Raw genomic sequence first — 18,310 nt, 5'->3', positions numbered from 1 at the left:
TATTTTTTTTCCTGACTAATGTAAAATGCCACTTTTATTGTATACTAAACTCCCATTAAAATACATTTTAATTTCTGGTAGTTCCCCTTATTGCTCCTTCTTTTTACAATTTTCCTGGCACTTTCTAGGATTTTTATTCTTCCAGGTAGATGTAAGAATATTTCTGGAAGATTCCCCCCATTCCCACTGTCATTTTGATTGTGATTATAGTGCTTTTATATATCAGTCAGTTTGGGGAGCATTAAAATGCTTATGGTATTAAATCTTCCTCTCCATGAAAAGGGTATATAGTGCATATAACTATGTTCACTTTGTTGTGTGTATGCTTTTTAAAAATTTAGGTCCTGATTATTATTTCTTCTTAAAGATGTCACTCGACATTGTCTTCTTTTTTTCACAAATGGCTTCTTTTCTTACCATTGTATTTTATTTCAGTGCCTGTGCTTGGTGCACTCTCAGTAACCATGTGACCAAATCACAGATGGCCATGCAGGTAGCTGGAGATGGCTGGAGGCATGGCAGGAGCCAAGTCATAAGGGCTTATGCATTATGCTATTAGTTTGAATTTTACCTTGAAAGCTCTGAAGAGATACTGGAAGACTTTAAGGATGGGGTGATATAACCTCTAACCGCTGATTTTTGATTTTTGATTTTTATTTTTAGCTCCTATCAGGCACTGCGCTAAACTCTACAAGTGTCATATTTTAATCTCACAACTCTGTTTTACAGATGATTTGATCATAAGTACTTTTTAGAACAGTCATTTTGGTGCTAATGTGAAGGATGGATTCTTAGAAATCTTTTATGATGAGGATGAGATTAGTAAGTGACAAGGCCAAAACAGGAGAAATGGAAAGGGAGGGAAGTATAAATACAAAGGTGAAGTCTGCAGGTCTTGGTGACTGGATGCAGAGATGAGGGAAAAGGAGTCATCACTGACATCCCGCTTTCTGGACTGAGGAGTAGGATGGCTGCAGATGCCCTTCCTGAGATGGACAACCTAGAAAGAGGAGGAAGAGGAGGCTGTGGTGGGGGCAGAATTGGAAAAGGGGGCAAGATGAATCCAGTTTTGGATATGTAGAATTACTGCTATTTTTTCTTTAATTTAAAAAAGAAAAGAAACATTTTATTGGAAAATACAAAATGGGAAGTAAATTTTAGTCAAAATACTATTTATGCTTGTATAAATTAATTTAAATTTCTTGCAGCATTTAGGTTTCAATTGACTGTGAGGCCTAGTAGTAGGGGGTGGAAATTTTTTTTAGTGTCACCAATTTATTCTGGTACTCCTCTTATCACTGTGAATGCCCACGGTTTCAGCCTTCTTTATGAGCTGTTCTCCTTCCTTCCAACCCAAAGCCCCAATTGTTATTTTTAAAATAAACTTTTAATTTTAGAGTAGTTTTATATTTACAGAAATGTTACAAGGATAGTACAGAGGATTCCCATATATCTGGCACCCAGTTTTCTGTATTATCAGCATCTTGTGTTAAAAATGGTACAGTTGTCACTACTAATGAACCAATTTTGATACATTATTAATAACTAGAGCCCATTCTTTACTTGAATTTCCTTAGTTTGTACTTATTGTCTCTTTTCTGTCCCCGGACCCTACCCAGGATATCGCATTACTTTTATCTTTGTTCTTTTAATCCTTACCAAAGGATGTGTTTAGAGAGAGGAAGGGGTGGGGGAGAGAATGAATCATCGATGTAAGACAGAAACATTTATTGGGATCAAACCCAAGCATGTGCCTGGACCAGAAATCAAACCCAAAACCTTTTGGTATACAGGATGATGCTCCAAGCAACTGAGCCGTCTGGCCAGGTCAGAATATCACGTTACTTTTAGTCATGTCTCCTTAGGCTCCTCTTGACTGTGACAATTTCTTAGATTTGCCTTATTTTTGATGACCTTGGCAGTTTTAAGGAGTGCTGGCCAGGTGTTTTGTAGACTGTCCTTCAGTTTGGGTTATCTAATGTGTTTTTCTCATGGTTTGAGTGGGTTTATGGGTTTTGGGGAGGAAGACTACAGAGGTAAAGTGCTAGTTTCATCATATATCCCAGCTACATGCTATGAACATAACTTATTACTATTGATGTTGACCTTGATCACCTACCTGGCTGAGGTAGTGTTTGTCAGGTTTCTCTATACTGAAGTTATTCCTCTGCTCTCCCGCTTTTCCATACTATACCCTTTAGAAGGAAGTCTTACTTATCTTGATGTCATAGGCTTGAAGGAACAGAGTTGTATTTGCTGAACTGAACTGGGTCCCTATTATTTTGTCTCACAAAAGTTCTGCCAGATAATTTTTTCTATTTTATCAATAGGAAAATAAAAATTAGAGAATTTGAGTAACATGCTCAAAGTAACACAGTAAGTAGTCAAATTGGAATTTGAACCCAGTCTTTCTGAATACAAAGCCTGTGGTCTTTGCCTGCACCATCTGGTTTTACAGAGGGTTGTATTTACTTTGGCCATCTTCCCTAAATACTTGTATGCAAAAGTGTCCATAGATAATGTGGTTAGACTCGTTATATGGAAATTTAATTCCTCTTTTCAATTTAAAGTTATACCGTAGAACTCTCAGTCTTGAATTGGGCAGATCTCTGTGCTCAGTATTGTTCGATCCAATTTTAATATATCTTCTCTTTAATTCTCTATAGAATTATGAAGAGTGGGTTACAGCAGGGCCTTTTTGGGAAAGTGGGCACCAGTTAAGATATTACAGTAGTATAGGACTGTTTTTATATTTTGTGAGGCAGTGCAAAATGAAAACAGTGCCCCTTGTTCAGAAATCATTAAGAATTCCAGCTGTAGTTGGTTTTGAGCGTCAGTACTTGGACTGAAGGGTCTTGAGTTCAATTCTGGTCAAGGGTATATGTACCTCAGTTGCAGGCTCGATCCCTGGTCCTGGTTGGGGCATGTGCGGGAGGCAATCAATCGATGTGTCTCTCTCGCATCAGTGTTTCCCTCTCTGTGTCTCTCTCCCCTTCCACTCTCTCTAAAATCAGTGGTGAGGGCGGGGGGAGAAATAATAACCTCGGTTGAGGATTAATAAGAAATCCAATACACTGACATCAAAGCATTATACCAAACAGGAGGCCCTTCTAAGATGAGACCTGTGTGAGTGCACAGGTCACATGTCCATGAAGTTGGCCCTGCAGTAGTTGAAGTAGTAGGTAAAGAGAGCCAATATTAAAGTAGTGGAAGTGGGAATGGAGAATGGAGGGTGGTTACACAGTATATTGAAGAGGTAAATCTATAGGAATTGATTGATGATTAGTTGTGATGAGTGGGTGAAGCCATTCACTGGCACAGAAATCAAAGAGGACCAGATTGGCCTTGAGGGGAAAAGGTTGAGTTCAGTTTTAAACATTAGCATCCAAGTGTAGATATTCAGGAAGCACTTGGATATATAAGTAGCCATAGAAAAAGAGCTGGGTATACCCTCCAAAATGATAGTGCCTGGATGAAAACCGGGATGAAGGGGGACAATTGGCTGAGGACTTTCATCTTTTAAAGAAAGTATTCATGTATTTCTTGTATAACTGAGAAATAATTTTTAAATGGAAATCAAGTCACAAAGTATTATTGTATTTGTAAGAGAAATAGAGTCAATCTGAAAGTAAAAGTTTCAAAAGTTTATAGTAAAAAGAAAGGCATTTGTGATAGAAATAGATTTGCAACCACATATTTTCTGTTGCCCATACCACACTACATGTGTTTCAAAATAGGCTCTTAGTTTACTTTTTAAACTTTTATTGAGTACCCACAACAATTGGTTCCTCTACGGGGTGTATAACTTTGAAAACTTATATTAAACTTTAGTTTTACCTTGTATCTTTATGCTTTTTGATTACTGACATGTGAGCATTTCGATATTTTAGTGGTATATTGTATAATGCTTTTTTCTTTCGATCACATTTCCTGTGTATTTTTTGTTGGGGGAGGTGATAGGGAAAGCCTGAAGATAGAAGTCCGAAGCTCACATTTGAGTTCTGCCTCTGACTCTTGTTGGCTGTGAGATCTTGGGAAAATTACCCAGCTTCTCTGAGCATGCTCTCCTTATTGGTAAATGGAGATGAAGTTAACCTTATTAGATATGTGAAAATTAAATGAGATTATAAATGAAAGTTGTTTGTAAACTCTAAATTTTATAGTCATACTTTTTTTTAGTTCTGCACCCAGGACCTTTCTTAGTGAGCTTCCCACTTCACCTCCTTCCCAGAATCATCTCCTCCTTTCTTAAACTCGTTTTCTCACCATCCCCAGAATGTGCCTTGTACTTTCCTGCCTCCTTAATACTGCTCTGATTCATTTATTTAATCAACAAATGTTTATCAAGCACCTCACTTCCCTCAAGTCTTTGTTTATTTTATGTTTTTATTATTATATATATAAATCTTTATTCAGATTATTACAATTGTTTCTCCTTTTTTCCCCCATAGCTCCTCTCCACCTGGTTCCCACCCCACCTTCTGCCCTTACCTCCCCCCCACTGTCCTCATCCATAGGTGTATGATTTTTGTCCAGTCTCTTCCTGAACCCCCCTATACCCCTTTCCCCCTGAGAATTATCAGTCCACTCCCTTTCTATGCCCCTGATTCTATTATATTCACCAGATTATTTTGTTCCTCAGGTTTTTTTTTTCCCCCCTCAGGTTTTTAATTCACTTGATTTTTACGTTTACTTGTAGATATGTATTAGTTGTTCATAATTTTTATCTTTACTTTTTTCTTCTTCCTCTTCTTTAAGAATACCTTTCAGCATTTCATATAATACTGGTTTCGTGGTGATGAACTCCTTTAGCTTTTTCTTATCTGTGAAGCTCTTTATCTGCCCTTCAATTCTGAATGATAGCTTTGCTGGGTAGAGTAATCTTGGTTGTAGGTTCTTGCTCTTCATCACTTTGAAAATTTCTTGCCTCTCCTGTCTGGCCTGCAAGGTTTCTGTTGAGAAATCAGCTGACAATCGTATGGGTGCTCCCTTGTAGGTAACTATTTTTCTCTTGCTGCTTTTAATATTCTCTCTTTGTCTTTTGCTCTTGGCATTTTAATTATGATGTGTCTTGGTGTGGTCCTCTTTGGATTCCTTTTGTTTGGGGTTCTGTGTGCTTCCTGGAGTTGTAAGTCTATTTCTTTCACCAGGTGGGGGAAGTTTTCGGTCATTATTTCTTCCAATAGGTTTTCAGTATCTTGCTCTCTCTCTTCTTCTGGCACCCCCATAATTCTGATGTTGGTACGCTTGAAGTTGTCCCAGAGGCTTCTTACACTATCTTCAACTTTTTGGATTTTTTTTTCTTTTTGCTTTTTAAATTGAGTGTTTTTTGCTGCTTTGTATTTCAATTCGTTGACTTGATTCTTGTGTTCCTCTAGTTTGTTGTTGGGTCTCTGTATAATATTTTTTATTTCAGTCAGTGTATGTTTAATTTCTAGTTGGTCCTTTTTCATATCTTCGAGGGTCTCGTTATATTTATCGGCCTTTTCTAGGATATTCTTGAAAAGCCTTATAACCGTGGTTTTGAATTCTATATCCAGTCGTTTGTTTTCCTCCATTTCTTTCGTTTGTGATCTGTTTCTTTGTCGCCGCATTTTCACTGCTTCCCTGAGTTGGTAGGGTAGCTTTGTGTGCTAGGTTTCCTATATGGCCCAGTGGGTCGGCCTCCCCAGTTAACCTGAGGTGGATACTCTTGGTGCACCCCTTTGTGGACTGTGTGTACAGCCTTGTTGTAGTTAAGTTTTAATTGTTGGTTTCACTGGGAGGAATTGACCTCCAGGCCAGTTGGCTGTGAGGATCAGCTGTGTCTATGCTGGGAGAAGTTCGGTGCTGGAGACAGCCTTATAGGATTAGACTTGCCAAATTGCAAAAGCCTCTGTGCTCAGCTTGGATGGGGTGGAGTCTCAGGGCGGAGCAGACAGTCTTGGCCTCCCGTCAGCCTTGCCTTTGCGCGCGTGCGCGCCTGCAGACCTCTGCCTTCCCCGGCTCCCGAGTCTCTGCCCGAGAGTCCAGATTCCCCCCACAAAAGCGTGGATCCCCAGGGGCTCGCCTAGAACTGGGGTTCAGTGCAGTCAGAACTGGGGTTCAGTGCAGTCAGGAGCTTCCGACTCCCTTCTGCTAGGGAAAGCTTGTGGCAACCTCCACAGTCTTTGTGCACACTGGTGCGCGCGCCTCCAGACCCCTGCCCGCCGGGGCTCCCCCGAGTCTCCCCCAGGTCTCCGAGTCTCCGGGTGCCTTTCTCTCTACCTGACAGTCCAGACTCCCCCTGTATGAGCCTGGGTCCACGGAGTTTCGCCCGGAACTGGGGTTCAGTGCAGTCGGAACTGGGGTTCAGTGCAGTCGGGGGCTTCCTTCCCCCTCCCACCAGAGAAAGTCAGCCAGGCTCTCAGCCGCCCTTCTTCTCTGCACACACAAAGACCCTTTGCCGTACCTCCAATTCTCTGTGAGCTTTTCTCTTTCCTTCTAGTTGTAGAATTTCCACTCAGCCAGCTTTCCTGTGGTTCTGGATGGTGTCCATTCTGTCTTTTGGTTGTAGTTTTGAAATTGTTGTGCGAGGCAGCAGTTTAGGTGCTTACCTATGCTGCCATCTTGGTTTCTCCTCAAGTCTTTGTTTAAATGTTACCTTCTCAGTGAGGTCTACAATGTCTACCCTATTCTAAGGTGCAATCTGCTGCTCCTCAGCACTGCCAGTCCTTCACCTGCTCTCCTTTTCCTTCACTACACTTATGACGTAACACAATATTTACCTATTGTCTCTTCTCTCCACACCCCTTTCCCACTAGAATTTAAATGTCATTTGGGCAGGGTTCTTTGTTTTGTTTTATGATGTATCCCAGGCATGTAGAACACTGCCTGGTACAGAGTAGGAACTGAACCAGAGGTATTTATTGAACAAATGAATGAATATGCATTGTGCCAGACTTTAGCCAGGCTCTGGGTATATAGTTGTGAAAAAGAAGAGCTGGTTTCAGCCCTCATGGAACATCCAGCCTGGCATTATTGTCTGGTGGTTTTTCTGCCCGCCTGGGCTGCCCTCCTTTGGGAAATGTCAGTGACTAATAGCTGAGTTCAGAGTGGCCTTTCCTCTTAGCACTGAGCAATTTTCAGGTAGTTTTGATTTTAAGTTTAAAAAAATTATAATAGAAGGACAGGAAGAGAGTAATGCATTCTATTTAGTTATTCTAAGTTAAAAGTCAACAATTTTCCCGAATGCAAAGAAGAATACAACTATTTCCTTTAAAGTGCTGGGCCTTGCAGATAGCTGAAAAAGGTCATGGGGGTATATCTGGTTTAACTTGTTTTCCCTCCCTCCCTAACCTCTCTTATTTTTTTCTTTCTCTTGCCACCCCTCTTCTTTCACCTGAAGGAAGATGGTTGTAATTTTTCAAATTATTGAAGAATGAGAGGATGTGCAATAAACATGTTTATTTATTGCTGTCCTTTTGAAAAATTTTGGAATGCTTCATTCATGAGATCCTGACCTGTTTCTTGAGGTCCTCTCAATGCAGTTTGTCAACAAGAGGTTTTATATTGCGCCCTAACCGGTTTGGCTCAGTGGATAGAGAGTTGGCCTGCAGACTGAAGGGTCCCAGGTTCGATTCTGGTCAAGGGCATGTATCTTGGTTGTGGGCACATCTGTGTGCAGGAGGCAGTTGATCAATGTTTCTCTCTCATCGATGTTTCTAACACTATATCCCTCTCCCTTCCTCTCCGTAAAAAATCAATAAAAATATATTTTAAAAAAAGAGGTTTTATATTGCTAGAACTCTTTCTTAAGAAAAGAGAAAACAAAAGGAGATTAAATTGAGTATATTTAAAAATAATCTGCTGATCCAGCACACTTAAAACTATGTCAGCAACTGTACTTTCTCTCACTATGTTCTCACATAGCCAACCAGGGAAACACATCGCAAGCCAGGGAAACTCTGTAAGATGGGATGAAGAATTAAGGGAGAACATTGCTGCACAGGTATACAGCTGAACTAAATGATTTTTAATATCGCTTCCAAATCTGAGACTTTTCATCTAAATAATTTAAATTCCTAAGTCCTGTCTGTCCTCATTTATTTGAATAATCCAGTTGATAACATTTTGTGTAGGTATATTTTCTAAATAATTATTTTAATTCTGCAGGTATGAATTGTTTTGCCCCATAATCTTTTTGTCAGAAAAAATATTGATAAAGGAAACTCTTGGGACTGTAGCCTCAATTTATTGTAAACAGTTTCTATGATGTCCCATAAACCCATGATATGACATAAAAATCTACTCTGCAAGATTATTTTTAGCATCTTCTTGCAGTTGGTAACAACTTAAGTTTGTGTAACAATTGTTGCATTGTGAATAAACTCTAAAACATCCTCAATAAAACAAAGTACAAAAGAAAAACTCAAGCGATGAGCTCTATGTAAGGTCTCTTGTAATGCTCTGACTGATTTATGAGCCCTTTAGAGTGCTCACATTGACCTGTGGACACATCTCTGTCCTAGTATTTATGTAAATAGGTATATACATTATAAACATTGATGGTGATACCTTCTTCCAGAAAGGATTCATAGCCATTTCCAAAGATACAGGAAAACCCCCCAAAACAAAAATCACTCACACATACTCCAAGATGCCATAAATTAAAAGTGTAGAGAATGAAAAAAAAGAACTTCAGAGAAAGAAGAAATAAAAACATGGGTAGAAAGAAAATGGAGGCAAAGCTAAAAATGAATATAGGAATGACCTTCACATTTGCTACAGCTGGGCCATGAATTTGTCCCTAAGCTGACAGTTTCATTGGTCCCACAATTCATGATATCTATGGATAAAAAACAAACCCGTTACTCTGGAGAAAAACTATTCCCGGAACTAAGATCAGATTGGACTGTCTCCCAGGGACGCTCATAAAGAGAACATTGTGTTATATGAGCAGCAGTGTCCTTGACAGCATCCCTGACAGGGTGACCAGTTCACAAGGATGCCTCTTATAGCCTGATGGCTACACACCAAAAAGCGAGTCCATGGGTTAAAGCAATACTTCTGAGGCAGGGGACTGGCTCAGTAATCATGGCTGCACAATGTTTTTATCTCCAGGACTACAGTTATTGGCATATAGCAGGTATCAAGAAGTATTTTTGAGTGAATGTCAATTGAAGAAGATCCCGTTCAAAGACTCCCTCTAGAAAGGTCTTCCGATTATCAAGACCTAAAATCCTACTCTCCAACTTTGTACCCCTTTTGTAGCTATCAAGCAATAAATCCAGTTACACAATATTTCTTCTGCTGTTGGGTTAAACTGCCATTTCAATATTTTGACATTAAATTTCTCATGGCTTCCCCAAATATGGGAGTGAGGCCAGGGATATTTGTATGTGTGTGCACATAGTTGGTGGTGATGGTGGTGGTGGTGGAAGTGTTAGGTCTAGAAAGCACTGTACTCATAAAACTGGAAGACCAGTTTTCAGGTCACCTTGAGAGTACTATTGGCTTAGACCCACACTCCCACATCCAGGCTATCCTTCAGAGCTGAAGCAGGGTGGGTCATGGTGCCACCATGGGCCTTTTGCCATGGGTCTCTGCTGAGCAACAGAAAGACCCAGTCACAGATAATGGTATCACTGGCATTACAAGAGACTGAGTGCTGAGCTACTCACCCAGGGCTCTTTACAGTCCTGTAGGGGAACTGGGGTTGAGTTGAGTTCACAGGTTAGGGTTTAGTCATTTTAGTTGGCAGAGTTATAGGCTTGGGAGTAGGGCTTGGTGTAAGGGCTTTTCTTTCAGGTGGGTGTCACCACCTCTCAGTTCTGACTGTTATCTTCCGGTTGTCATTGACATTGTAAAGGTGCTTCAGAGCAGGAACGTGGTCCCTATGTGCAGCTTTCTACTTGCAGTCACAATGATGATGAAGATCTTGTCTTCTGGTGTATAACTTTACCTTGTTCTTGTTTCAACAGCAATGGCACTGCCAGACCTGGGATAGGAAACTGGAAGAGAGTGTAGTGGTTAAGAATATGGATTTTGATGGAGGCCTGTGCAGGTCTCAACCCATCCAGGGCTTAAAGTTTCTATCTGCCTCATAAAGGAAAGTAGACGGTTTGTCTTTCGGCAAGACAAAGTTGTCTTGTCTGAAAAAGCATCTTCCATGGTTGGCTTTGGCATCTTCCAGGAATAGGAGGGTCTCCTGTCATGATGGGGAGGAGGTGCTTTTGCTGATTCACATGATGGGTGGCTGTGGTACGGGGGAGACGTGCCAAGCACGCAGCAACAGTGGGAGGCCTGTTACAGCACCAGGATGTGGCACAGCCACAGGGTCACAGGGAATGGGAAGGTGCTCAGGATCACCTTGTTGACTATATTGCTGCTGGCACTCAGCACTGCAGGAATAGCTCTGCCACCTCCTGTGCCCTCACATGCCCTGCTGCTGCCATCCTGCCCCAGTGGCCACCCCTTTCCTCTCATCTGATGACCCAACCCAGGCTCGTCATCACTTTCTACTTTGCTTTCTCTTAATAGAATTTATCCCTACATAACCTGTATATTTCTTTGTTTATTGTCTGCCTCTCCGCACTACATCGTAAGCTCCTTGAAAGCGGGAACTTTATTTTGTTCACTGTGGTAGCCCCAGCACCTAAAACAGTGCCTGACATGTAGAAGGTACTCAAAAACACTTATTGAATGAATGAATAAATGTACCGGCCAATGGAGAGCTAGAGTTTTTGTGAGTTCATCTGGCTAGAGGCCAAGACACTGGAGAATATGGAATGCAGGTGTCCACATGGACTCCTATAGCTTTGTCTCTCCTACTAGACTAATGGGAAGAGCTGACAATGCCAAGAACCCAGGCCCTCCTGGGAGTTACTGTTAAGTGTCTGTAATTGTAAGGTTGAGGGCCTAGATAGTACAGGATTCATATGGTTTGGGAATGGTACAAAGGCAGTCCCATCAATCTTTAAGTTAGCTAGAGTAGTTTTCTTGCTTTCAATCCAAAAATCTTGACTGAGTAGGTTCAAGAAATTGAAAGAAAGCCCTGTGTTTGGGTATGTGGATAGACAAGGAGAGAGTGATACATAGGAATCGATAAGACCTTCTCTAAAAGTAAGACTAAACGAATGTGTTTAGTATTAAGTGGATGAGGAGTGGAAACTCATGAAAGAATTTAAGCAGGGGAATGATATGGTCAGATTTGTGTTTTGAAATATTTTCTTGGCTGGACAGTGTGGCTCAGGGGTTGAGCACTGACCCAGGAATCAAGAGGTTGCTGGTTTAATTCCCGGTCAGGACACATGCCCAGGTTGCGGGCTTGATGCCCAGTAGGGGGCGGGCAGGAGGCAGCCAATTGACATTTTTATCTCTCTATCCTTCTCCCTTTCTCTCTCTCTAAAAGCAATATTAATTAAAAAAAAGAAATATTTTCTCTAGCTGAAGTGTGAATGGATTGGAGGGGGGGTCAGAGTGAATTACGGAAAAAATAAAGAAAAACATTCCAGAGGAAGTAGCATGAACATCAAGGAACACAATAGAGTATTCAGTTGGGCCAGGGCTTAGCAAAGATCTTTCATTTATCTCTCTACAGTCCTGGGGAGAAGGAGTTTGAAAGATATCGCTGGTACAAGGCTGGGAATGAAGAGAGGGTGGGAGGTAGGGCAGGATAAATTAGAAGGGCTTTCTGTGACTTTCTTTTTAATGTTTATAAGAACTTTCAGGAGAGACCACCACAACATCCATGATTTACACAAATAAGAACTGAATTGAAATAAAAGGTCTAACTTGAACTATCAATAGTATAAATGTCAGTACTTGGGATTATAGTGACAAACTCCTAAACTCTTTTTTTTAAATATATTTTATTGATATTTTACAGAGAGGAAGGGAGAGGGATAGAGAACTAGAAACATCGATGAGAGAGAAACATCGATCAGCTGCCTCCTGCACACCTCCCACTGGGGATGTGCCGGCAACCAAGGTACATGCCCTTGACTGGAATCGAACCTGGGACCCTTCAGTCCGCAGGCCGATGCTCCATCGACTAAGCCAAACCGGTTTCGGCCAAACTCCTAAACTCTTAAAAATTTAGAATCTCGAGAGAGTTAAGCTATGAAATCAACACATAGTGGGAGAAATTAACCAGCCCTAATAGCAGGAGTTGAAAACAACGTGTAAATTATAGATGGAAGCTGTTAAATTGTAGGTTATAGTTAAAGGATACATTAGCATGTTTACACTATGATATGGAACTCTACTGGTTTGCCAATTATAGATATGACTATCAAGAATTTGAAAAGATTATTAAAACATTTTAATCAGAATGGCTATCATCTACAAATCGACAAATGACAAGTGCTGGCGAGGATGTGGAGAAAAAGGGCCCTAGCTGGTTTGGCTCAGTTGATAGAGCCTTAGCCTGCGGACTGAAGGGTCCTGAGTTTGATTCCAGTCAAGGGCACATGCCCAGGTTGTGGGCTCGATCCCCAGTAGGGGGCGTGCAGGAGGCAGCCAATCGATGATTCTCTCTCATCGATGTTTCCATCTCTCCGCTCTCCCTCTCTGAAATCGATAAAAATATATTAAAAATAAAAGGAACCCTTGTACACTGCTGGTGGGAATGCAGACTGGTGCAGCCACTATGGAAAACAGTATGAAGTTTCCTCAAAAAATTAAAAATGGAACTCCCATTTGACCTAGTAATCCCACTTCTAGAAATGTATCCCAAGAAATCAGAAACACCCATCAGAAAGAATATATGTTCCCCTATGTTCATAGCAGCACAATTTACAATAGCTAAGATTTGGAAACAGCCTAAGTGCCCATCAGCAGATGAGTGGATTAGAAAGCTGTGGCACATCTACACAATGGAATACTATGCTCTTGTAAAAAAGAATTCTTACCATTTGCAACAGTATGGATGGACCTGGAGAGCATTATGCTAAGTGAAATAAGCCATTTGGAGAAAGATAAATATCCCATGATCTCACTCATTTGTGGAATATAATGAACAACATAAACTGATGAACAAAAATAGATCCAGAGACATAGAAGCATGGAACAGGCCATCAAACCTCAGAGGGAAGGGAGGGGAAGGTGGGAGTGAAGGGGGTAAGAGATTAACCAAAGGACTGTATGCATACCCAATGGACAGACAATAGGGGCTTGAGGACCTGTACTGGGTGGGAGGTGGGCTAGGTGGGAGCAGGCTGGGAGAGGTCAATGGGGGGGGAAATTGACAAGTAATACTTTCAACAATGAAGAATTAAATAAAGTTAAAAAAATTAAATCAGAAATTATATACCTATTTAATCATGAAACCTAATGTCAAAAAGGTAATATTCACAGAAACATGCTCAAGTTTCTCATGAAAAATTTAAACATTTTATTTGAATATTTAGCCTTAATAAAGTTTGTGAGTTTCTCCTTATGAAGGGAGTGTCAAGAGGCACACGTTGCCTAGAAACGGCCACAGGGATAGCAGCCCCAAGTCTCACGGCTCAGAGACATTGGCAGTGGCAGGGGGTGGAGTGAAGCTGGGGTAACTTCCCAGGAACCACACTTGGACCACGCCCCACTGAGGGACCAATATGGGCGGGCGTTTACTTTCTGAACATTAGGGGAAACATCAGCCAATCTTATGACAGGTACTAGTGACGCACATCGTTGCTCGCCAGCTTGGCGACGTCATCCCTCAGCGCCGGAAGTGGTGCGGCAAAGGAGTGACGCGAACTTTCCCTACTCGGCTGTTTGAGGTAAGGCAGTTTGGGCCTACCTCCTGTGCTGGCCGTGATGGAAGCCGTGGGCGTGGGCCTTATGCCGGGCTCGCTTCTGTTTTTGAGTGATGTGCCTTGAATAACGCTCTCACGGCTTCTTTCCCGGCAGGCGTTGCTCGTCCCTCGTGCTCCAGGGCTCTCGGCTCCCTCTGGCTCCCTTGGGCCGTGTTTGGCGGCGCTCACGTCCGTCTCCGCCCCACTTGGCGTCTGTTCACCGGTGCCCCTGACACCCGTACCTAGCTTGGTCGCAACACAAGCGGAGAAAATATTAGAGCGTGGGCACTGTCCAACCGTGGGTTTGTCAGGTAGGACATTGTTTCCTTCAGAAACGCTCCCTGAAAGGAACTTGAGGGCCTTCCACGGCGTCCTCAACAGGCCTTATGGGAAGGCCAGAAGAAGCAAGCCTGTTCTCACGCAGACCAGTGATAGCCGTTCAACAAAGCAGGGGTATAATTTCCATTTGGAACAATGTGGCCCAGGTTTGGAGCCTTTTGGGACTTTGACGTATTGGGGATCGTTAGAACACTTGGGACAGGGCTCTCCATGTGGGGAGACGATATAGATGTTTGCCTTTCATGTTAGTTGCACCCGTCTGGGATGGTCTTGAGCTGCTTTCATCCTACCTGTACTATTAACAAGAGTGATAATGCTTACTTTTTGCCAGACACTGATCTTTACATACTAACTCATTTAGCCCTTGTACTGTACTGTAGAGCAGTTATTAATATTGTTTTACAGCTGAAGAAATAAAGGCTTAGGTCAAATAACTGGTCTCAAGTCACACAGTGAGTAGGTTGTGGAGCCACGATTTGAACTCAAGCATTTGGACTTTAGAGGCCTGGATGTTATCCACTATTCTATATTGATTTTATTCAACTGCTCGTCAAATGCCCCAACACCTCACTCTGTTGTTATCTACTATTTTATGGAGAAAATTTAGGTCATCAGAGGTGCCTTTCCTCACATTTCTGCTTTTGCTTTCCCATTTACAAAGCCATCTAGACTTATATTCATCTTGATCTTAAGTCTCAGAGGATGAGGAAGAGCTGTATCCTCTGATCAAAGCAAATCCCTTTACCTGTGTTTCTGATCTTTTATACTCTCACCTATGAGACCTTGTTTTAATTTGTTTTTTTCTGCCCCTGTCCCAGTCATGTATAAACAAAGTCAGGTTTCTCAGATCCCTGGCCATCTCTTATCCCCACTTCCCCTATGCAAGCCAGAAAGAAAAAAGTTCTTGGTGATCATCTTCCTTTAGCTGTCATCCAGTGACTCTTCCCCCTTCCTATCCAAACTGTTTTAAAGGGTATTCCAAATTCTGTCTCCATTTTCTCAACTCCCATTCCCTTCTGCAGTCTGCTTTCCGACCTATTATTCACCTGATATCTTACCCTAAGGTCACCAGTGATTGTTCCTCAAACCAAATAGTCATTTAAAAATCATCACTTGATTCCCTTGCTGCTTTTGAGACTTGATACCTCTCACTCCCTTTTTTATTTCTGTTAATCCTCACCTGAGGATATTTTTCTTAGCAGGCGTCCTCAAACTACGGCCCGCGGGCCACATGCGGCCCGCCGAGGACATTTATCCGGCCTGCCGGGTGCCGCTGCCTGTCCTGCTTAGCAGCCGACTTGTCCCGGGCCCGCAGTGCACATAGGAATTTGTTTATAGTTTTTTTTAAACTATAGTCCGGCCCTCCAACGGTCTGAGGGACAGTGAACTGGCCCCCTGTTTAAAAAGTTTGAGGACCCCTGTCTTAGAGAGAGTGGAAGGGAGGGGGACAGAGAGAGAGAGTGAAACCTTGATGTGAGAGAGACACATTGATTGGTTGCCTCCTAGACACGTCCTGACCAGGGTCAGGGATTGAGCTTGCAACCTAGGTACATGCCCTTGACTGGACTTGAACCTGGGACCCTTCAGGCCCCAAGCTGATGCTCTATCCACTGAGCCAAACTGGCTAGGGCTTACTCCCTTCTTTGCTTTCCAGGATGATACACTCAGCTGATTTATTCATTGAACATTTATTGTGATATAGAGATGAGCAAGACAATGTGCCTTTCCTTAAGGAGCTCATATTCTAGCTGTTTCTCCATGTTCCTCTCTCACCAGTCATTTCTCCTGTGGATAGTCTTTTTCCTCCTCTCCTAAAACGTTGGGTGTTCCCAATGCTTTCCGCTTTGGCCCACTGTATTTTTTAAAAAAATATTTTTATTGATTTCAGAGAGAAAGGGAGAGGGAGAGAGATAGAAAATCAATGATGAGAAAAAATCATTGATAGGCTGCCTACTGCACACTCCCTACTGGGGATCGAGCCCCCAACCTAGGCATGTGCCCTGACCGGGAATTGAACCATGACCGCCATGGTTCATAGGTCGACACTCTACCACTGAGCCATTCTGTCCAGGCTGTTCTTTTCATTCTGTACATAATGCCTGAGTGAGCACATCAACTGGCTTGGTTTTAACTCCCTACATGCTTTCAAATAGAAGTTGTCATATTAGACCTCTTTTCTGAGTTTCACCTTCACCTCTGACTACTCTGCCGGACAGCTCTGCCATAGGCAGTTCAAATTCAGAGGCCCAAAACTGAACTCAGCATCTTCCCTGAACTTACTTTATCACACCCATCACTAAATCCTAATGATTTTATCCCCTAAATGTTTCTCAAGTCTGTGCTCTCTACTTTGTCTCTCCATTGTCCTACTTCAGACCTCATCTTCTCTCACCTGAAATATGATGGGCTTCTAACTGTTTCCCCGCATCTAGTTCTGTTCCCCACATATCTCTTCTCCACACTACCTACCTCCTCCCCCAAATGATCTTTGAAAACAAATCTGTGTCAACGTCCTGCTTAATAATCTTTAAAGAGCTTTTTGTCTTTCATCTGTTCGCTTATTCATTCAGCACATATTTATTGTTTACTGAATTGCAAAATTCATCGGAACTTCTAAAATTTGAGCTTCTCAGCCAGTCATCCAGGGCTCTGCTTCATTTGGACCTGCTTGAATCTCCAGCCTCTTCTCTGCCTCATACTTTGGGTTGCAGCAACACTGAACTGCTTCTTCATATGCACAGTGCTGTTCCTTCGTGCATTTGCCCTTGCTGTTCACTTTTATTGGAGTCTTCTTCCCGATTTCTTTCTTTACTTTTTTAAAAAAAAAAATCTTTTTATTGATTTCAGAGAGGAAGGTAGAGAGAGATAGAAACATCAATGATGAGAGAGAATCCTTGATATGCCTCATGCATGCCCCCTACTGGGGATTGAACCCGAAACCTGGGCATGTGCTCTGACCAGGAATTGAACTGACCTGGTTCATAGGTCGACACTCAACCACCGAGCCACACCAGCCAGGTTCTTTCTCCACTTCTCCTCAGTTAGGCTGCTCCCTTTCACCTAATTAACGAGGTTTTTATATAGTACTCATTTTAGGCTCAACTCCTACAGGAAACCTTTCTTGATACCTTTCTCCAACTCTGGGTTGGGTACTTCACCTTTGTGCCCTATCTGTGATGGCAGGTATGATGTATTATACCTGTAACATACAATGCAAGTGAAATGTATTATGTCTTTACTCTCAGCACTAGGTTGGCACAAGGAACATAGTGGGCATGCAGTAATTTTGATTGAATGATCAAATGAGTGAAGACAAAAGGTATATGGTGCAGTGATTAAGAACCTGTTCTTTGGCCCTAGCTGGTTTGGCTCAGTGGATAGAGCGAGGGCCTGTGGACAGAAGGGTCCCTGGTTCGATTCCGGTCAAGGGCACATACCCGGGTTGTGAGCTTGATCCCCAGTAGGGGGCGTGCAGAAGGCAGCCGATCAATGATTCTCTCTCATCATTGATGTTTCTATCTCTCCCACTCCCTGCCTCTCTGAAATCAATAAAAATATATTAAAAATAAAAAAGAACCTGCTCTTTGGAATTAATTCAAATCCTGTCTGTGGCACACATTGGCTGTATGACTTGAACACATTACTTACTAGTATCTTCTCTAAGCCTTAAATTTTCGCTTCCTTGCACTGAGAGTTGTTGTGAAGATTAAATGAGACGATATAAATGAGATATTTAGCAAATGTCTAGCACATAGTATATATTTGATAAAAGTATGCTGAACACCAGGGGCTATAGAAGTATAAGACCAGGCCTAACCCAGGGTAGTGATCTCTAAAGAGCCTTCCTCCAAATTTTCTGGAGGGATGGACAGTGATGCAGTCTGTATAAAAGGAGATTTAATTATCTTCTGCACCCATCCATCCCACCTTGACCCTTGGATCTTTCATAGGCAACTTAATCTAATTGTGTTTTAATCTGAAATCATCTCTTCTTTACCTACGTTTATCCCCAAATTATGTCTTTTTGTATATTCTTCCTTTTGGTTAATGGGTATTTCCAAATTAGGAATCCTGGTTATCTCCCTTTCCTCCTTTGTCATTCCTCAAATGCAGTCAGTAATTAAGTCTACCTTCATGATTTCTTCTGGCTGTTCTTCCTCTCCATCCCCTTTGTTCTGCCTTTGCTCGGGCAGAATTTCTTGTCTCTCTCTCTCTTCTGCTGAAACTCTACA

General features: G+C 42.0%; 1 protein-coding gene across 8 annotated transcripts in view; it reads left to right on the top strand.

Annotated features, from left to right (window-relative positions):
- APTX (aprataxin) overlaps nt 1-18,310 on the top strand; it is a 48,934-nt gene that overhangs the window by 3,413 nt on the left and 27,211 nt on the right. The window contains exons 1-2 of one of the 8 annotated variants that reach the window (XM_080670683.1): nt 13,617-13,724; nt 13,855-14,050. The exons of 1 other annotated variant lie outside the window; for it this stretch is intronic. Coding sequence is in view for 2 of the 7 variants with exons in the window: in XM_080670680.1 (XP_080526806.1) it covers nt 14,214-14,224 (11 nt within the window). In the remaining 5 variants the exon portion in view is untranslated. Of the gene's footprint in view, nt 1-13,616; nt 14,225-18,310 lie in introns of those variants that run through there. 6 more of the 8 variants (XM_080670685.1, XM_080670680.1, XM_080670682.1 and 3 more) reach the window with 6 other exon arrangements.

This window comes from Plecotus auritus (assembly GCF_963455305.1).
Source record: "Plecotus auritus genome assembly, chromosome: 5".
Classification (NCBI taxonomy): domain Eukaryota; kingdom Metazoa; phylum Chordata; class Mammalia; order Chiroptera; family Vespertilionidae; genus Plecotus; species Plecotus auritus.
The sequence above is the reverse complement of the archived record's forward strand: the minus strand, read 5'-3'. Positions and strand labels throughout refer to the sequence as shown.